This window comes from Exophiala oligosperma (genome assembly GCF_000835515.1).
Source record: "Exophiala oligosperma strain CBS 72588 unplaced genomic scaffold supercont1.9, whole genome shotgun sequence".
Classification (NCBI taxonomy): Eukaryota; Fungi; Ascomycota; class Eurotiomycetes; order Chaetothyriales; family Herpotrichiellaceae; genus Exophiala; species Exophiala oligosperma.
In genome coordinates this window covers 1,665,693-1,683,368 of record NW_015622826.1, presented here as the reverse complement: position 1 = coordinate 1,683,368, position 17,676 = coordinate 1,665,693, and the positions used below count along the sequence as shown (strand labels likewise).

At 51.6% G+C, this 17,676-nt stretch overlaps 7 protein-coding genes across 9 annotated transcripts; 5 read left to right on the top strand and 2 right to left on the bottom strand.

The window, feature by feature from the left end:
- Positions 1 to 29: 29 nt before the first annotated feature.
- Positions 30 to 2,204, top strand: PV06_09167 (uncharacterized protein). The gene has a single exon (XM_016410588.1). The coding sequence runs from the start codon at positions 235 to 237 to the stop codon at positions 2,047 to 2,049; it is 1,815 nt and encodes a 604-aa protein (XP_016259610.1). The 5' UTR covers positions 30 to 234; the 3' UTR covers positions 2,050 to 2,204.
- On the bottom strand, positions 2,159 to 3,081 carry PV06_09166. 2 transcript variants are annotated; one of them, XM_016410587.1, is made up of 2 exons: positions 2,677 to 3,081; positions 2,159 to 2,583 (listed from the first exon to the last, which is right to left on the bottom strand). In XM_016410587.1, exons 1-2 carry the CDS (start codon positions 2,767 to 2,769, stop codon positions 2,407 to 2,409), a joined length of 270 nt encoding a protein of 89 aa, XP_016259609.1. In that variant the 5' UTR covers positions 2,770 to 3,081; the 3' UTR covers positions 2,159 to 2,406. The 2 variants fall into 2 exon arrangements, with proteins under 2 accessions (XP_016259609.1, XP_016259608.1); XM_016410586.1 differs by having other exon boundaries at positions 2,159 to 3,081.
- A 163-nt stretch (positions 3,082 to 3,244) lies between these two features.
- Positions 3,245 to 4,899, top strand: PV06_09165 (uncharacterized protein). The gene is made up of 2 exons (XM_016410585.1): positions 3,245 to 4,252; positions 4,329 to 4,899. The coding sequence occupies exons 1-2, from the start codon at positions 3,833 to 3,835 to the stop codon at positions 4,476 to 4,478; spliced, it is 570 nt and encodes a 189-aa protein (XP_016259607.1). The 5' UTR covers positions 3,245 to 3,832; the 3' UTR covers positions 4,479 to 4,899.
- Positions 4,900 to 5,092: 193 nt separating this feature from the next.
- Positions 5,093 to 6,482, top strand: PV06_09164 (uncharacterized protein). The gene is made up of 2 exons (XM_016410584.1): positions 5,093 to 5,778; positions 5,854 to 6,482. Exons 1-2 carry the CDS (start codon positions 5,375 to 5,377, stop codon positions 6,293 to 6,295), a joined length of 846 nt encoding a protein of 281 aa, XP_016259606.1. The 5' UTR covers positions 5,093 to 5,374; the 3' UTR covers positions 6,296 to 6,482.
- Positions 6,483 to 6,497: 15 nt separating this feature from the next.
- PV06_09163 (ribokinase) lies at positions 6,498 to 7,813 on the bottom strand. The gene has a single exon (XM_016410583.1). The coding sequence runs from the start codon at positions 7,626 to 7,628 to the stop codon at positions 6,591 to 6,593; it is 1,038 nt and encodes a 345-aa protein (XP_016259605.1). The 5' UTR covers positions 7,629 to 7,813; the 3' UTR covers positions 6,498 to 6,590.
- A 3,391-nt stretch (positions 7,814 to 11,204) lies between these two features.
- Positions 11,205 to 13,180, top strand: PV06_09162 (uncharacterized protein). Its single transcript, XM_016410582.1, has 2 exons — positions 11,205 to 12,598; positions 12,653 to 13,180. The coding sequence occupies exons 1-2, from the start codon at positions 11,758 to 11,760 to the stop codon at positions 12,718 to 12,720; spliced, it is 909 nt and encodes a 302-aa protein (XP_016259604.1). The 5' UTR covers positions 11,205 to 11,757; the 3' UTR covers positions 12,721 to 13,180.
- A 517-nt stretch (positions 13,181 to 13,697) lies between these two features.
- On the top strand, positions 13,698 to 17,554 carry PV06_09161. Of its 2 annotated transcripts, XM_016410581.1 has the most exons (3): positions 13,698 to 14,035; positions 14,562 to 16,952; positions 17,014 to 17,554. In XM_016410581.1, exons 2-3 carry the CDS (start codon positions 14,639 to 14,641, stop codon positions 17,133 to 17,135), a joined length of 2,436 nt encoding a protein of 811 aa, XP_016259603.1. In that variant the 5' UTR covers positions 13,698 to 14,035; positions 14,562 to 14,638; the 3' UTR covers positions 17,136 to 17,554. The 2 variants fall into 2 exon arrangements, with proteins under 2 accessions (XP_016259603.1, XP_016259602.1); XM_016410580.1 differs by having other exon boundaries at positions 13,698 to 16,952.
- The last annotated feature ends 122 nt before the right edge of the window (positions 17,555 to 17,676 follow it).

The window sequence follows — 17,676 nt, the reverse complement described above, 5'->3', positions numbered from 1 at the left end:
AGTCTACGAGTACTCTCTGTACGGTACATGTCATTTTGTCGACTTTCGTACTTGATAGATTCACAAACAGCCAACATTCACCTCGAAAGAAATTGTACTCTATACTATCATGACATTTGTACATATCACATTTATTTTGTTCTCCCCGTGCGAAACATAGTTCGAGGTCGAGGTGTCGAGGTTAACGAAGAACAAACAAAAAACAGCAGAGACCCTCCCCAAAACAAAAAAGAAATGTCATCCGACCACGATCCGGAAAGGAGGCCTCTTTTATCCACCTCCAATGGCCACACGACAGGTCCAGGTTCAGGTGGTCGGACGGAGACGACTGGTCGAGCAAACCCGTCGTCGTTGTCGAACAGCACCGCCACCACCGAGACACAAAACCCCAAGCTCTCCAGGGTCCGGGGCACGCTCATCTGCCTGTCGGTCTGGGTCCTCATCTTCATCCTCACCAACAACGTGTCCTTGATCACGACGATCCAGTCGCCCATCGCCGTCGCTCTGGACGCCTCGACCGAGGTGAGCTGGTTCACCTCGGCCTACCTCATCGCCGTGACGAGCATCACCCCCGTGGCGGGCCGGCTGTGCGCCATCTTCACCCCTCGCGTCTACCTGTTGGCCTCGATCGTCGTGCAAACCTGCGGCCTCTTGATCACCTCACAGGCTCGCTCGTTGGGCTCGTTCCTGGTCGGCCGCGCCGTCACCGGAGTCGGGAGTGCCTCCGTCACCCCCGTGGCCTTCATCTTGGTCACCGAACTCACGAGCCCCCGGAGGCGAGGGTTGTTTTTCGGGTGCATCAACACCGGCTACACCTCTGGGGTGGCGTGTGGAGCGATCATCGCCGGAGCCCTGGAACCGCTGGTCGGTTGGCGAGCCGTGTTCTGGCTTCAGATCCCTTTCGCGTTGTGCGCGGCCCTGGTGGCTTTCTGGTCGATCCCGGCCACTCCGGCGGCGGCGTCGTCGTCGTCGTCGTCGTCACGACCTGACAACCAAGAACCATCAACGTCGACGAAAGACGACTCTCTCGGCACGAGACTCTCCCAGATCGACTACTTTGGCGTCATCACCATCATCGCCGCCGTGGTCTTGTTGCTTTACAGTCTATCTTCACCACAGATCCAAATCACGCCCATCGTCCTGTCCTTGGCGTCCCTGGTCTTGTTCGTCCTGGTCGAGGCCAACTGGGCCAAACGACCCATCGTGCCCGTGTCGGTCCTCGAATCGCGAGGCAACATCCTCACCGGCGTCGCCACCATCGGCGTCATGACGGCCCGGTGGGGGGTCCTGTTTTACACTCCCACGTACGTCTTGACCCTGAGAGGCTGGTCTCAGGCCAGTGCCGGTTTGACTCTGATCCCGACCAACTTGGGGTTCGGGCTGGGCGGGCTTTTGGCCGGGTGGCTACACATCCGTCGCACGGGCAGTTTCTACGTTTCGTGCCTGGTGACGTTTGTCCTGTTCGCCCTCTCCATGTTCGCCGTGTCTTGGATCTCGACCCCAAACTCCAACATTTATGTGTACATTGTGGTCTTGTTTCTGAACGGCTTCCTGGTCGGAGCGCTGCTCAACTACTCCCTCGCCCACGTCCTGCATTTGACGATACCCGCGACTCACATCATCGTCATCCCGCTCAACGCCATGTTCCGTAGCCTCTCGGGATCCTTTGGGTCGTCGGTCTCTGGTGGTTTGTTCCTGAGGACGCTAGCCACCACGTTGAGCGACGAGTTTGCCAAACGAGGCGTCACGGGAAAGGAAGGCCTGATCAGACAATTGATCGGGACGCCCATCCTGGTTCAGAGGTTGACGGGCGTGGAGAAAGAGGTGGCCAAAATCGGGTACGAGACCGGGTTGAAGACCGTGTACCTCGCCGGTGGTTGTTTGGCGGTCGTCATGTTGGTGGTCCAGGCCGGTGTGGGATGGACTGCACCGGACCTCGGCAAGGGTGAGGGACATGGTGGTGGTGGTGGTGGTGTTGATGACGGGGAAGGCAGAGAAGAGAGGATCGGTGGAGATGTACTTTCACCTGTTGTTTCTAGGGAGACGTGAATTATTTTTCAACACAATGGACTAGGTACTTCGATGGGTGGATGTTTGGATATATCACGGACTCAATACAAGGGCAGGAACATGTGTAGGTATAAGAAAAATGACAAAACAAGATACATAGAATAGATTTGTACATGAAGATTCCAACATTTGAGATGTAATGTCATTGAATGCGAGCACACAGAGTATGAATTACCATGCGATACTGTACTCTTGTGTGAGGTCGTCCTCAAGAAGGTTGGAGGGGAGGGGAGAGGGCGTCACCCAGTCATCTCGGTTGAGTACTACGGACAGTGTACAGTACATTGATGCACTGTGGTCGTACTTATAACGAATAAAATACTTCAAGTCTTGGTCTCATGCATTCAACCCTTTATTCTCTCCCAAAGTCTTTGGTTCGTGTCCACCTTTTCCAGATCCCTCCAGGTTTCCTCTACTGCCTCCACCGCTGTGCACTTCGTCGTGGACTTCGCTCAGACCTTCGGGCATGGGAGCTGCCTTTTTGGCACCGGCGATTTCTGATTCGGTCGTAGGCTGTTGTCGTAGAGGGTAGTTAGCCAAAGTCTGAGACAATTCTTTGTTTTCGGACCAGATCAGAAAAAGAGGTGTCGCATGTTTGTGCAGTACCTTTCCATCACCACCGTGGATAATGTTCTTTTCACCTCCAATGGCGTTGTCTGATTGTGGGACGCCGTTGTCGTATTCCGCTCCACGAGGCATTTTGATATGTCGATACAAGTTTTGATGTTTTTGAGCGGTTTGGTAAGGATTGTATGATGAAGTTTCAATTGTTATCAAATGATATATTCACCCAGATTGACAATATGTTTATATGTAGGCAGACGAGATAATCAAAGAAGAGTGAGAACTTCACAAGAGGGCAGCAAGTCAATTGGTAAATAGGTAGTGACTTGTGTGGTTTAAGACGTCATACCAGCTACAAGTCTCGCGTATAGCATGAAGCAATCTCTAGAAAGAATCCGTGGACCTTGAACATCTTTCACTGTAAACGAGTAGAAATGGAGTCAGATCGCATCAGCAAGTGGCTGACAATATGGATACAATACTCCGTAACCTGTTGCCCTTCAACGTCAGGATGAGGTCACGGAATTCGGTGGGTTACGGATTTGTTCACGGGCCCCTCGGTGGGAGCAGAACAAACTCGTGTTTCATATCTTGAGGTCTCCGATGACGGATACATGATCCGCTTCCTTCCCAAGAGACGAGTCGTTTCTTGTGAATAGGCATAGCAGCAGAGAGGTCTGTCTCAAAAGGACATTGAGACCCCAGACGACGATGGAGGGTGATATTGTGGTGTCTTGACAAGTGGTGGCGGTAGATATTCGGATATATTACATCATCCCCGGACTGTCTTCTGTCCGTCCATCTCGTTCAAAAGGTGAATCGAGTCGTTGATTCGATTTTGATCTCGCACAAGAAAGCCAAAAGACTTTTCAAACCTGCCACGTGTCGAGATGGTTTGCGAAATATATGATACATTATGAGTACAACAATGCAAAAACACACTTTTCTTTCTTTTCGTGGTGTTCCGGACCTCTTTGAGTGACAACGAATATTGACTAGGGAGTACACGCCAGTGGATATATTCATCAGTGACACGTCGACCCTTGTTTTTTGTTACTGACAATGACCTCTACAGCGTAGGAGATAACCACTCTTCAGTGAACAAATTCAACCAACGCTGATACTACAAATCTCTTACCTCGCATCTTGTTTTTTGGGTTTATCAACATCCTCATCATAATACCACCTCACACCAAAAATGACCGATCGAATCGTCAGGGTTACAATTCAAGGCGCACTTCTAGCCGCAGCTTCCAATGCCATCGCCCAAGGCTTCACAGTTTACCGCGAACGATCCTTCAACGCGCTCGATTCCCTCACCTTTGTCCAGTTTATCTTGTTCTCCATTCTCAACACTCCTCCGAATTACATGTGGCAGTTGTGGTTGGAAGACAATTTCCCGGCCAACCCCAAGAAGAAGCAGAAGAAGAAGAAGGTGAAGAGTGACGATGCGAAACTGGATGACGAGGAAGAGAAGAAACTGTCAATAACAAACACAATCATCAAATTCCTGTTGGATCAGTCGGTCGGAGCCATCTACAATACTACATTCTTCATCACCGTCATCAATTTGTTGAAGGGCGCAACATACACGCAGACCGTTGAAGCTCTGTCGAGGGTGGGTTTTTTTCCCCTTCACTTGTTGCCTGTTGCCTTTTGTATCTTGAAACAAAACAACTGACGCGAAGACGCAGGATTTTTGGCCAATGATTATTGCAGGGTACAAGTTTTGGCCTCTGGTTTCGATACTGAATCTGTCTGTCGTACCTGTCGAACAGAGAATGCTCGTCGGTGGGTTGGCGGGGTTGGCTTGGGGTGTTTATGTCAGTCTCATAGCAATATGAGGGTGACGTTCATTTATCAAGGGTGTTTTGGGTCATCTGTGGGTTTTTCGAGCTGTGGTTATCTAGGGAAAGAAGAAACAAGATAGCCTGATAGACTTGTTGGATCTGCGAGAGTTTTGGGTGGTTGGTGCTGGGGGTGTTGGATACTGGATAAGTCAGGAATGCGCGGTCAACAGTACGATACGGATCTTGACGACGACGACGACGATGATCAACGAATGAATAAATAGATACAGCATAGATGGATAAAGGTTCTTGGCTATTAACGATAGATATTTCATGCATAGGTAGACCTCGAGTACTCGTGCAGGGGACGGAAAAATGGTAACTTGGTGTATCTCGAAGGATGTAGGTGGGCAGAGGTTGAGATTCGCGCATGATGCTCAATATCACAAATTCTAACAAGCTTCAGTTACGAAGATTTCTTCTTTTGTGACTTCCAGTGTAAGATGATGACTGCGAAACGACAATTGTCCATGAGTAAGTAATGCTGTGGTAAGCGCCGAAGCCGATGAAATTCGGCTCACTGTGATGAACCGAGGTATTCGACCTTTACCCCGTATTTTTATATTCTCGACTTCTCGTGAATACTCAGTTGCTTACTCCTCGAACGTCGACTCCTTCATCTCTATCCCTCTCATCTATATACTACAATCCTTCTGACAACGACGTCTCATCTTCCGAGAGTACGGTCCGTACGGAGAATTACCAATCCCATCGGTGCGACTCGGATCATATTTGAACCCGAAGCTTTAAACAGGGCTTACTTCCGTGTATACAGTCGAAACAAAGATCCTCAGGTCACCACTCTAACCTGTACAAACAAACCCTCGACATCATTACGACCCAATTGCTTCACACACCGTAATCCTCAACATCTCCCTCCCCCCGCAAAAATGTCATCGTCCACGACAATCCCACCTCCACCGCCCAACCCGTCGGTGTCCTTGGGGTACCCGGCCCCCCACGTCTTACTGGTCACCATCACGCGGGAAAGACAGATGAACAGTATCCCCTACGCCGTCCACTGGTACCTCCACCGTGTTTTCGAATGGTTCGACCGTGAACCGACCTTGCGCGCCGCCGTCATCACCGGGTCCGGCCCAAAGGCTTTCTGTGCCGGTCAGGACCTGATCGAACTGGGGACCCGAGACCCGAAGGAAGTCGAGGACAAGCCTTACCTGAGCATGCACCCTCCCAGTGGGTTCGCGGGAGTTTCCAGACGGGTGGGCAAGAAACCCATCATCGCGGCCGTCAATGGTTTCGCTTTGGGTGGAGGGTTTGAAATCGTTTTGAATTGGTTGGTCTTTCCCTTCTCAGCACTGACGTGTTGATTACCATCTTACTGATCCCGCTCCTTTTCGGTCCCTCACAGCGACATGACTGTGGCTTCACCCACCGCGACCTTTGGTCTCCCCGAATCACTACGTGGGATCTACGCCGGGGCGGGAGGACTCCCCCGTCTCGTCCGCAACGTCGGCCTCCCGCTCGCCAGCGAGATCAGCATGACCGGTCGTTTCCTCACCGCCAAGGAGGCCCTCCAGTTCCAACTCATCAACCACGTCTCCTCTTCCCGGGACACCGTCGTGGACGAGGCCGTCAAGTTGGCCGAGAAGGTGGCCGGCATCTCCCCCGACGCCATCATCGTCACCCGCGCCGCCCTGCGCGAGACCTGGGAGACGGGGAGCGTCGAGCGCGGTTACCAACTCGTCCAGGAAAAGATGGCCCGGGCTCTGCACGAGGGGGAGAACGCCAAGGAGGGCCTGGCGGCCTTCAGGGAGAAGAGGAAACCGGTGTGGAAGGCCAGCAAGTTGTGAAATTGTTTGAGTTTTGGGGAATCTTGGTGCTGGGCCCCCCCCGGGCATGTCCCAGGGCAAAGTACGCTTGTGGTACGTGGCATGTACGCAGAATGAATGCATGGGCCCAGGGACAATCAGAGTGACGAGAGCGGTAACGAGAGAAAAGAAGGGAAAAAAAATCAATACAGAACATCATGAAATCATGTCCGTTGATCGAATCAATTTTCTTTGTTATTACAATAGATACACCGAGCTCCGTAAAGGTGAATCTAGCGACTCCCAACCGCTTCCTCTGTAGTTTTCTGGAAGGTGATCAAATCTCATAACCAAACGGGATACTCTCCATGGCCCCACTACGCTGTACGCACTTTGCGGCGGCCTCGTTGGCACGCAGAGAGGCTTCTTGGACGTCGAACCCTTCCAGACTTCCCTGTTTGGAAACGTGTCGGGCCAGAGCCGTGGACAGGTACCCGACAAAAGTGTCACCTGCGCCGGTCGTGTCGACCACCTTTGCCACCTTGGCCGCCGGGATGAGTCCACGGGCCTGTTGTCGAGTGGATTTCGATGCCACGGAGTAATACAACCCTCTCGACCCTAGAGTCACGACGACGATCGAGATGGACGCCAGGTCGTGTAGATGTGAAGTCAACCTATCCAGATGTGGTGTGAGGTTCTCTTCACTCGGCGTTTCGATGTCCCGGAGTTCCTGAACCGCCTTGAACAACAACAGACACTCGGTCTCGTTGACTACAAGGACGGCGAGGTCCTTGAGAGCCGAGAGCGGGATCGTGTCGAACATGGGGGCCGGGTTGAAGACCACGCAGGTCTTGTGTCGGTCCGAGTTGAAAGTCGACAACAATCCCAAGACCGTCGGCTTGGGGATCTCCCCCTGCATGACGATCACGTCGGGCACGCCGTCCTGGGTGGTGGTGGAAATGATCTTGTCGAGGTCGTCGACGTGGTGGTTCGCCCCAGGCACAAACAAGATCCGGTTCTCGCCGTTGGATCCTTCGTCGACTATAATGGTCGCCGTTCCCGTCTGGACACCTTCCACCTCCTCGACGTACCGCGTATCCACGCCGCTCTTGGTCAACGTTGGTTTCAAGAGCGAGGCGTAGTAAGGGTCTCCGGCTCCCACGGCCCCCAACATCTCGACCTGCACGTCTTGTTCCGTCGGCGACGTGTACGCCGCCTTGCCACAGGCCACCGCTTGGTTGCTTCCTTTGCCGCCCGCATGGACCGTCATCGACTTTGCCTCCAACGTCTCGCCGGGCCCAGGCACTCGCGGAGTCAACGTGACAAAGTCGATGTTCAGAGAGCCTATGATCCGGATGATGGGTTTCCGTGCCATCTTTGGAGGCTGTGGGGGGTGTGTTGAAAATTGTGATTTTACCCGTCTAAGAAATCGGCTTTTGCTAGATGTTGAGTAGTACAGGCTGGGTTTTGTTGCAAGTCTCCAAACTTTCAGCACACGTAAACAAATGATCAATCAATATGTACGAGTATATCTCAAAAATCATGCACCCTTGAAGAGGCTGTTGAGTATTTTGAGGCTAAGGACCCTTTCTTGGGCCAATGAGGAATTTTACCCCAAGAAATTTCTGATTGGCGGATGTCGCCGGATTTGTTCACAGGGTTGTATTGCTGGCGCGTAAACAATCATCTCGACAAGCATCTACGTGATTGTGCAAAATGGCATAGCAATTAACTAGACACAAACATTTGTGTCTTGGTGAGCGAGAAGCGATGGTAGCTCCTCAACATCCTGTGCCCGTACAAAACTAATGACTTTCTCTGATGTGTCTCACAGTGGGCAACACCAGATTCGAGACAAAACTCACTCTGACAAAGGAACGTGTACGGTTGAGCGTTCAAAGCGAGGATTTGAGAATATGAGCTGTCGCCTTGCTCTGCCTTGATAGACATGTGGACGAATGAATCGGAGCCATACACAACTCTGTCTTTACGCAACGCCGAAGACAAGGCCGTCAGTGATCTCGAATCAATCAAATTGACCTGTCATGTTGCTTGATATGCTGGAAGACAGCGACACACATAAAAAGACTTTCGCTTCGTCGATAACTCAGCATCGAAGCGTGGAAAACGTCAATGCCAACGAACAAGTTGCGCTGCGTGGTTGTCCTACCTCACAGACGACAGTGCGATCGAAGTAATCTGTATTCGGCTGCTTTGTGGCTGCAGAACAGCAGCAGAGGTAGGCAATTGAAGCCTTGTTCCCAGTTGATGATGCCTAGCGATGTCAGTTGGCTTGGTTTAGAATCCGACTGTGTACAGGACGTTGAATCAAGCAGATACGGTTTCTGCCACACAAACGACCAAGGATTCCTCGAAACGCGATCTGTTGTCTGTGCATGTCCAATCGATATGCTGCCAACGTGTCAGACTGACTGCATGTAATTAGAATCAGCAATCAACACAAGAAGTCCTTGTGTTGCATTACGGCTACTTCGTAAATGTCGTAGAACGGGCGCCAATGAGTCGTTTCGTGAACGATGAGAACCGATCCTAGTTAGTAAGAGCTTCGTTTACTGATGGCAGTTGAGGGACTAGTCCACTTCCTGAGAGTTCCGTCGCACAGAAGAAGTCCACATGCGGTGTGGTTCTCCGTACAGGGGAACGATGTCCAGGACTGATGGAACGAGAGGATTACAGTAATGTGAAAGCGGGCTGGAGTCGCCTCCTTGATGTGGGGATCATTTCGTTTCGAGTGCTGGCTAGATACAGTATGTTTGTCATATCCTTGCTGCAATTGCTAGGGACCCTTGTGCCCGGAACAAGGCAGAGTAACGGGTCGACGTGGCTTTAGGGATGCTTCAAAAAGGTCTCGCTGGACTTCGATAGGGGTTGAGGCCGACAATCTGAGGAACCGACGTATCAACACGGAGTTAGCGAGAGAAGAGCAGATCTGATGTCGTAAGCCTTCTGGTTGATGTACGTAGAGAGGCGGGGAATCGAGTACCGAATTGAACTGCCCCTGGAGCAACCAAGGATGTTAGACAAGCTTTGTGCAAGCTTTTATGGGGCACCTTGCCGGCACTTACTATAGTAGACTCCGATGGTGACAGGGGTGCAAAAACCTCTCGAGATGGTCAATCACCTTTGCAGTAATCTTCAGCAGAGGTTTGCGTGTGATGTTGAGATTGCAAGTTTTCTGATTGTACGGAGCAGACTCTGCATCTCTAGGCGTGCAGTTGTGCTGCTCCAGCCTGAAATCAGTAGAGGCACTGGCAATCTCCGAACAGGAGAAGAGCGGATTCTTGAGCCGGGGCGTAGGATGTTGTACAGTACAGGCTGCATTTCAATTGAGAATTTAGGGAGGCAAGAAAGACCAGCATTTCCCGGCCACCAAACCCCACGGCTTGCATCATACTCATCCAAGTAGCCATCTCTGCAAAGACTTGAAGAGTTGTTCGGAGGTCTGAGCTTTGATGTTGCGTAATCTTGATGGAGAACATAAGCGCCTCGACGAGCCCAGTGCCGCCCAGCGCAGTACACCTTGACATGGGGGCTGGTTGATATTGAGATGCAGTCCACTTGGTGCTCTGAGTGTCTAACATGTTTCAGATGCAGCGGTCCACGAAGCGGATTCCACATGGTCATTGCAGCACAGGCTGATGCTGTTGTGCCTTGTCTCCGCGATCGAGAGTCGGCAATCGAGATGGAGTACGGGAGAGTTTGAGAAGATGCATAGGCTGGTCAAAGGACACAGGCTTGGTCAATAATACAACAGACACGGGCGACTCGGTAGTGAAATCTGCAAGGAGGGAGGAAGCAGATGCGGCGTCACCATGTGAAACGAGCCAGGGTGAAGATGCGACTGGGGAGAATGATGAAGGGTGCGGAAGGGTGAAAGTGGCTGCAGCTTTAGCGGGAGTTGGTTGCGAGATAGTGAAGAAGAGGGACTTTTTAGGTGTCTTTAGCTGTGAATGGCTCCGATACTCGCCGTCTTTAGCGCATGTAATTTTCCGAGCATCTCGAGTCTTTCTCTTTTACGGATGGAGACTCGAGGCTTCACTCGACATTATTCAGGTCATCCATCATTGTCCTCCCGCTGTACGTGAACATGTATGGAGTCGGTGTCATCTGGGCGTTTCACCTGAATCCAGCGAGGCAACCTTGACGCCGCCCCCAGCCCAAGAAAAATTGTCGCAGACAAGTCCACTTCTCACTGGCCTCTTCCACGCACCCATCCTTCTCAGTGAGAACTACAATGACCGAGTCCAGCTGCCATGTAAGTTTCACAGAGAAGAGTTGAATCCTCGTTGCTATCTTGACGGCAGCCTCAGTGTCAATTTACGAAGAGCTGGAAAGTACAGGGAACCGGTTGCCAGCCAGACCATCCGCCTCATCAGTCCGTTCAAACTGCAACTTTTCTACCAGTCTGGTATCATATGGCAAGCCTTTTTCCTTGCACCTTTAATTAGCACAAGTGCTCGAGGAAATCCATCGTCTCTCTTCTCTTGTCCTCATTTCTTTGTTATCTCGCTCTCTACTCCGTAGATTTGAGACCATTGGCAACCATCCTCCTTTCTTGGTCATTGGTCGTTTCAGTGCAGATTGCAGACCAGTTCGTTGTTCGTCATCGTTGAACAAATCTCCAGCTCCCCGCAGAACGAACCGGCTTGGGTTTAGCTCCAGGTACCGGGCGAGTCCTTGAAGAGAGATTGGGCCAGTTGCCAGCCTCGTCAACAAGGATCTTCTTTGTGCCCAAAGGACTCGAAGCCAGCTAAAAAGCCAGCTAAAACTGGTACTAGGCTCCACCGGCATCACGATCCCTGCCATCTGCTATCGTAGACCCTGGGAAATCTCGAAATACATACCCAGACAAAGACCAGCAAAGAAGTGCTCTCGCTAGCCTCAGTAGCGAAAGACCTTGCAAAAGCGCTCTGTGCTTGGGAATGAGAGGGGGGTCCTTGTCGGTAGGACGCCGGATCGACTATTTACCAGATATCACCCATTCACTCCCTCGCGCGGCTACTTCACTTCCTCTCACTCTCTCGCTTCACCTTTGAGTCCAGGCACTTCATCTTTGTATGATCCCATCTTGTTGCAACTCACCACTCCTTTGAGCTGCTCAAGATCAGTCGTTCTTTACCTTGCCTCGGCCTTTCAATTGTTAGCAACGCACAGTCGGTGACCGTGCATCCTTCGGATCGTCCCCAGCCAGTCCGTGCCTCAACACCAACACTCTTTGACCAGAGTCCAGTCCTCAGCCTCACCTGGTGTGAAAAAGCATCAACCAAAACACTTGGGCCATTGCTCGGACACTGCTCACCCAGCCAGCTGTCACCAACCCACGAATTCTATCATCTGCGCAGCCCGGTGCATTGCCATTTCCTGCCACATTCTGGTATCAAATAGCCCTCGCATAACCACCGAATTCAGTCTCAATAATCATCAGACTATTGCGACCAACAACTCGACTACGACTTACTAGTTCCGACTCTTCGACTGCAAACATGAAGTTATCCATTGTCGCCCTCGCCGCCACATGCGCCGCATTGACTGCCGCCAAACCACTGGACAAACGTGCACTGACCACCACTGTCGAATGGGAAACCGTCACCGTTACTGTCACCGGCACTCCTCCCGCTGAGACTGAGCCGGCCATTGCCTCTTCTGTCGCACCCGCACCCGCTGCCACTACCGATGCCGTCTCATGGTCTTCCAACAACGACTGGACTTCGGGCTCTGGTTGGGGTGGATGGGGGAATGGATGGCGAGGTGGATGGGGAGGGGGAAGTGCCAGTGCTGGTTCTTCTGCCGCGGTGACTTACACTCAACCCCCATCATCTGGTCCTGCTCCTACCTCAACTGGCGGAGAAACTCCAAGCTCGTCCACCCCTAGTCAGCCAGCTTCCACCAGCGTCTCTTCCGACTACCAACAAGGTATCCTCGACTCACACAACATCCATCGCCGAAACGCATCTGTTTCCGATCTCACTTGGAGCGACAACATGGCATCAATTGCAGCTCAGATTGCAGCCAGCTGTGTCTATGCTCATGATACTAGCACCGGCGGAGGTGGCTATGGTCAGAACATTGGCGCCGGTGCTGCTCCCTCTGATGTGCCAGGAATGATCACCAACGAAATGTACAACAACGAAATCAACTGGTACCCTCTGCCATATGGTGTTGAGCCCGACATGACCAACTTCGAGAAGTGGGGTCACTACTCTCAGATTGTCTGGAAGTCAACCACCTCTGTCGGATGTGCTACCCAATACTGCCCCAATGGTTTGGCCAACACTGGAGGCGGGGTCAGCCCATACTTCACTGTCTGCAACTACAGCCCTCCTGGTAAGTGTTGGCGTTTATTTTATTGTTATCGATCTGTACTGACCATGGCTGTAGGAAACTTCGGCGGTGAGTATGCAGCAAACGTTCTGCAGCCCCAGGGTGAGCCCACAGTGACGCTGTAAATGTCGACTTGATGGTGTTTCTTCATGATTGACGATTCATTGCATTGCACTTGCACCTTGAGAACCTACAGCGGGCGCATTCTTTCCTTCCAAGGCTGGTTATGGCCACACATTTATGAAACCAAGAGTTTGTTGTGATTTTGGAGCTTGCGACCAGCGTCGCCAACACTGGATATTGTTGGGTTGTTTTCTTTCCACGCGCAGGTCATTTGGACACCTCGTTGCTTCTCTGAGAGGGAACCGAGGCCGCACAGATTTTCACTTCGTTTTTTACCTCTTGGGCTACAGTTGGGGAATCTTTTTCATTTCTTTTTTCAAGTCTGCAAAGGAAGGCAGATAGAGAGACGTCGAGTGGCTCTGGGTTCAGTCTCTACTTTTAGCTTACGGCGACGAACCAAAAATGTACAACAGCATTCCAAACATTCAATTTCCCCTGGCCAATCCCATGTTTCTCGTTGGATAATACTCCGTATGTGCAGTATGGAATTCTCGGAATACTTACGGAGTACAAGTAGAAGAAATAGTACTAGATAGTCCGCGCCCCAGGACGGGTTTCATATCCACCCTATAAGCCTGTTATGGAGACCTATAGTTTGCCACTGACGATGCCCAGAACGGCCTTGGGATAGCCTGGCCCCAGGCGCGTTGTAGCCCGGAGATCTGGGCCCCCTTAGGGCTCTGGCACGCTTTTCCCGTTCGCCCAGGTTCATTCTTCCCCGATCGTTTGGGTGTGGCGCATAAGGCTGCGGAGAAATGGAAGTTGTCATGCGCTCCTCCAATCTATCTCCAATGATCATTCGCCTGCTCTGAAGCTGACCTTTGCATCTTCCCTCCGATCGTCCAGCCTTAACTCTGGAGCTGGAAAGAATGGCGTCCATCCAAGACGAAACAGACGAGAATGCCGTATTTTGCCATCGTCAGGAGACATCCACAAATTTTGACCAGGTCCAGCAATAAAAGCAGATGAATACTCCATGCTTGTATTGTGAGTTGATCACGGTAGGTGCCTTGCCGATAGCTTCGCTACGTCACCGCGAAAGAGGAGAATCAAACCATTTTGTCCAAGTGTCTATCTAGCTGATGAGTGTTGTCGGATGACCACGAAACCAGCAAGACTCTCCTGCTTCTTTTCAAATCATTCCACAAGATCCTAGCGAAACCCTCAGAAGCCCATTATCAGACTTCGCTGGCCTCTCCTGCTTGCTGCTGACGTGCTGGTTGGAGGAAGACTGTTGTTCCCGCACCTCGGTCATCTGCGGCAGCGCTGCTGATTAGCCCACCACCAACACCCGACACTGCGCACTGCGCGTTTTCTGTACGTCCACTTCTTTCCTTTCCTCCGAGACGCTACCGCCATCTTTCGAATTCGCATCATCCGTGATTATTCGAGAATGGTGGTCATACCTCCCGAGCCATCTCCTTGCCGCCCACCGTTATGATGGAATCTATGCCTTTGTGCAAGACGAACCGTGGGGACAAGCGAGCGTTGGCCGCATTTCTCCATCTTCCTCCGGCCTTCTTCACATGCTCTGTGGGCGGCCGACGGCGGGTGTCCTCCATGACCATGTTCTGCTCTGACCCCTCCTGACCCTTCCATGTCTTAAGATCATATCGTTCAGCTTGTTGTTCCTACTAATCAACTTCTTCCCTCGCGTTTTTGTACTTGGTCAGCGGCATCCGGCATTGAACGACTCTTTAACAGCCCAATCCCCATGCCATCCTACTGCCTGCACGATTGCCACTACTTCTATCGGACTGCTCTTCGTTTGCTGAGCGTTGCTACCTTGGTGGCTGCATTGTACTCATGATCAACCTATTGACCATGCCTATATCTATCGCAGGAACCCGATATTTTTCCCAACCAGCTTCCATTGGCGACACGCTAAGCCGAGCCTCGCCAAAGGCTGAAGTCGACGGGATGGCCGCCGAACATGTCGAACGGGCTCTCGAGGCCGCAAAAGATGTCAAGGAGTCATACAGCAAACAAGAGAAGGAGCCCATGTCGGCACAGACACTGCCAAAAGAGCACACCAAACGAGGCATCACCTTCGCGGCACAGAACAAACTTCCAAAACTGCCAATACCCGACCTTGACGCGACAATGAAGAGATATCTCGAAGCCCTGGCACCGCTTCAGACGATACAAGAGCATAATGAGACGAGGGCCTCCGTCCGTGATTTTCTCGACCACGAAGGGAAGGATCTCCAGGACCGACTGAAAAAGTATGCCACCGACAAGACAAGTTATATTGAGCAGTTCTGGTACGATTCGTATTTGAATTATGACAATCCGGTCGTCCTCAACCTGAACCCCTTCTTCCTGCTGGAGGATGATCCAACGCCGGCGCGTAATAATCAAGTCACCCGAGCAGCCTCCCTCGTCATTTCCGCACTCTGCTTCGTCCGAGCGGTACGAAAGGAGGAACTACCTCCCGATACCCTAAGAGGTACGCCTTTGGATATGTACCAGTACTCCCGCCTGTTTGGGACTGCTCGTGTCCCAACCGAGAGCGGTTGTATCATTGGCCAGGACTCAGATTCTAAGCATGTTGTGGTCATGTGCCGAGGCCAGTTCTACTGGTTCGATGTTTTGGATGACAATCACGACATCATCATGACTGAGAAGGACCTCGCGATCAATTTACAGGTGATTGTCAATGACGCTGAAGAGATTCCTATCCAGGAAGCCGCCCGAGGAGCCCTTGGAGTGCTAAGTACCGAGAACAGAAAGGTCTGGTCGGGGCTCAGGGACCTCCTGACCAGAGATGAAGGATCAAATAACGCAGATTGTCTGTCTATCGTTGACTCGGCTTTGTTCATGATCTGCCTGGATTACACTGAGCCGGCTGATGTTTCGCAATTATGCGGCAACATGCTCTGCGGTACCAATGAAGTCGTTCGGGGCGTTCAAGTCGGCACCTGTACCAACCGATGGTATGACAAACTCCAGATCATTGTTTGCAAGAATGGAAGTGCGGGCATCAACTTCGAGCACACGGGTGTCGACGGCCACACTGTTCTACGCTTCGCCAGTGATGTTTACACCGACACTATTCTACGATATGCAAAGTCTATCAATGGACAAGCTCCGACCTTATGGACTTCTCAAAGCCCTGACCCCTCGAAGCGTGACCCTGATAGCTTTGGTGATGTCAAAACCACTCCTCACAAGTTGGAATGGGACATGACCCCGGAGCTCTCAATCGCCCTTAGATTTGCGGAAACACGATTGGCTGATCTTATCAACCAAAATGAATTCCAAACCTTAGACTTCTCTGGCTACGGCAAGAATTTCATCACTTCCATGGGTTTCTCGCCTGATGCTTTCGTCCAGATGGCCTTCCAAGCAGCATATTATGGTCTCTACGGACGAGTGGAGAACACCTATGAGCCGGCAATGACCAAAATGTTCTATCATGGACGAACAGAAGCAATTCGTTCCGTCACACCCGAAAGTGTTGACTTCGTCAAGACTTTCTGGGCGGACAACACGCCGCAGAAGAAGATTGAAGCACTCAAAAGTGCTTGCCAAAAGCATACTGCCGTCACGAAGGAAGCAAGCAAAGCTCAGGGTCAAGATCGTCACCTCTATGCCTTGTATTGTGTCTGGCAGCGCAAGATGAACGAAGAAGGAGCAGAACTTGCAAGCAACGCCGACTTTAGTTCGAACGGTTATTCTAGTCCAACCGACCCGAGCGACGCGGGAAGCCCTAAAAGACTAGACGAACGGCCAATAAGTCCGACTCGCTCCCATGCCGGTACCGAATCTAGCCGCTCGCCTGGCCCTGCTCTGCACCAGATGCCCCCCCTCTTCAGTGACGCTGGGTGGGAGAAAATCAACAATACAATACTCAGCACTTCGAACTGCGGAAATCCCTCACTGCGCCACTTTGGCTTTGGCCCAGTCTCGGGTGATGGTTTTGGTATAGGCTATATCATCAAGGAAGATTCTATCTCGGTTTGTGCGAGCAGCAAACATCGCCAGACGCGGCGATTTGTAGACAGCCTCGAATCCTACCTCAATGAGATTCGTCGTTTGTTAAAAGCCACCAGACCGAGGGCCACCTCTGGTGGTAAATTGACACGGGCAAGAGAAGCAGAGGAAGTAGGCAAGGACGGTCGACTGAAGTCTCGAGGCCGTGCCATCAAAGCCGAGGCCACGAGAGCCGACGGAACTCAGACGCCTACCAGCATGGACACTGCTGAGGTGGAGGATGATGGTTTGGGTGGATGTAAGTTATCCGTTCTCTGCTTTCTACAATGCTCACCGATGTGACTAACTTTGGAAACTAGATGGCTTCTTCGACGCCGGCATGTTATTGCAAGCGTTGAAGAAAGATGCGCCGAAACCTGCAGAGCAACTGGCCCAGAAGAAGAGGACAGTGGGAAAGAAGCTAGCCTTGACGGAATATTGATCGTTAATAGCTTGCTGTTGTATTGCACAGTGGTATGGAATTAATGTAGGCGGATATTCCGGACTAGCCATGTGCGACAACAATGCTTGTCCCTAGACAGGGTTAGGGGTGTGACAGGGGGAAGATGACATAGCCATCGCTTTTTTTGAGGTCTCGCAGCATCTGTACGATGATTTGCATGGAATCTTCAGACCAACCGGCCGGCGTCCGTGCCTGGATCGCCTACCGAGCCAATGGTCCGGGGCCGCTGCAGAATGGCACAGGGAATCGTTTTCACGTATGTATGTAAGCTACGGAGTAGCATATACAACAATGCACTAGGTCAGGAGTAGCGAGGTGGGTTATGTATCTCAATATTCGTTGACTGATTGCATATGTGTGCACGTAGTCTGAGATAGCCAGGCGAAAGGGGGTTCGTTATGGACCAGATTGTCCTGTTCTGTACGGATACGAGTCGCTCTCATGATCCCCGTTCTTCACCAGGTATTGCCCTTAAGGTGGGCTCACGCCACATCAGAAACGCCAAGACGCCAGACCCAGA

Coding starts and splice junctions, on each gene's coding strand:
- PV06_09167 (XM_016410588.1), top strand. CDS start 235: ATGTCATCCGACCACGATCCGGAAAGGAGGCCTCTTTTATCCACCTCC.
- PV06_09166 (XM_016410586.1), bottom strand. CDS start 2,769: ATGCCTCGTGGAGCGGAATACGACAACGGCGTCCCACAATCAGACAAC.
- PV06_09165 (XM_016410585.1), top strand. CDS start 3,833: ATGACCGATCGAATCGTCAGGGTTACAATTCAAGGCGCACTTCTAGCC. Junction 4,253..4,328: donor CCGTTGAAGCTCTGTCGAGG/GTGGGTTTTTTT, acceptor GCGAAGACGCAG/GATTTTTGGCCAATGATTAT.
- PV06_09164 (XM_016410584.1), top strand. CDS start 5,375: ATGTCATCGTCCACGACAATCCCACCTCCACCGCCCAACCCGTCGGTG. Junction 5,779..5,853: donor TTTGAAATCGTTTTGAATTG/GTTGGTCTTTCC, acceptor GGTCCCTCACAG/CGACATGACTGTGGCTTCAC.
- PV06_09163 (XM_016410583.1), bottom strand. CDS start 7,628: ATGGCACGGAAACCCATCATCCGGATCATAGGCTCTCTGAACATCGAC.
- PV06_09162 (XM_016410582.1), top strand. CDS start 11,758: ATGAAGTTATCCATTGTCGCCCTCGCCGCCACATGCGCCGCATTGACT. Junction 12,599..12,652: donor CTGCAACTACAGCCCTCCTG/GTAAGTGTTGGC, acceptor CCATGGCTGTAG/GAAACTTCGGCGGTGAGTAT.
- PV06_09161 (XM_016410580.1), top strand. CDS start 14,525: ATGATCAACCTATTGACCATGCCTATATCTATCGCAGGAACCCGATAT. Junction 16,953..17,013: donor GGATGATGGTTTGGGTGGAT/GTAAGTTATCCG, acceptor TTTGGAAACTAG/ATGGCTTCTTCGACGCCGGC.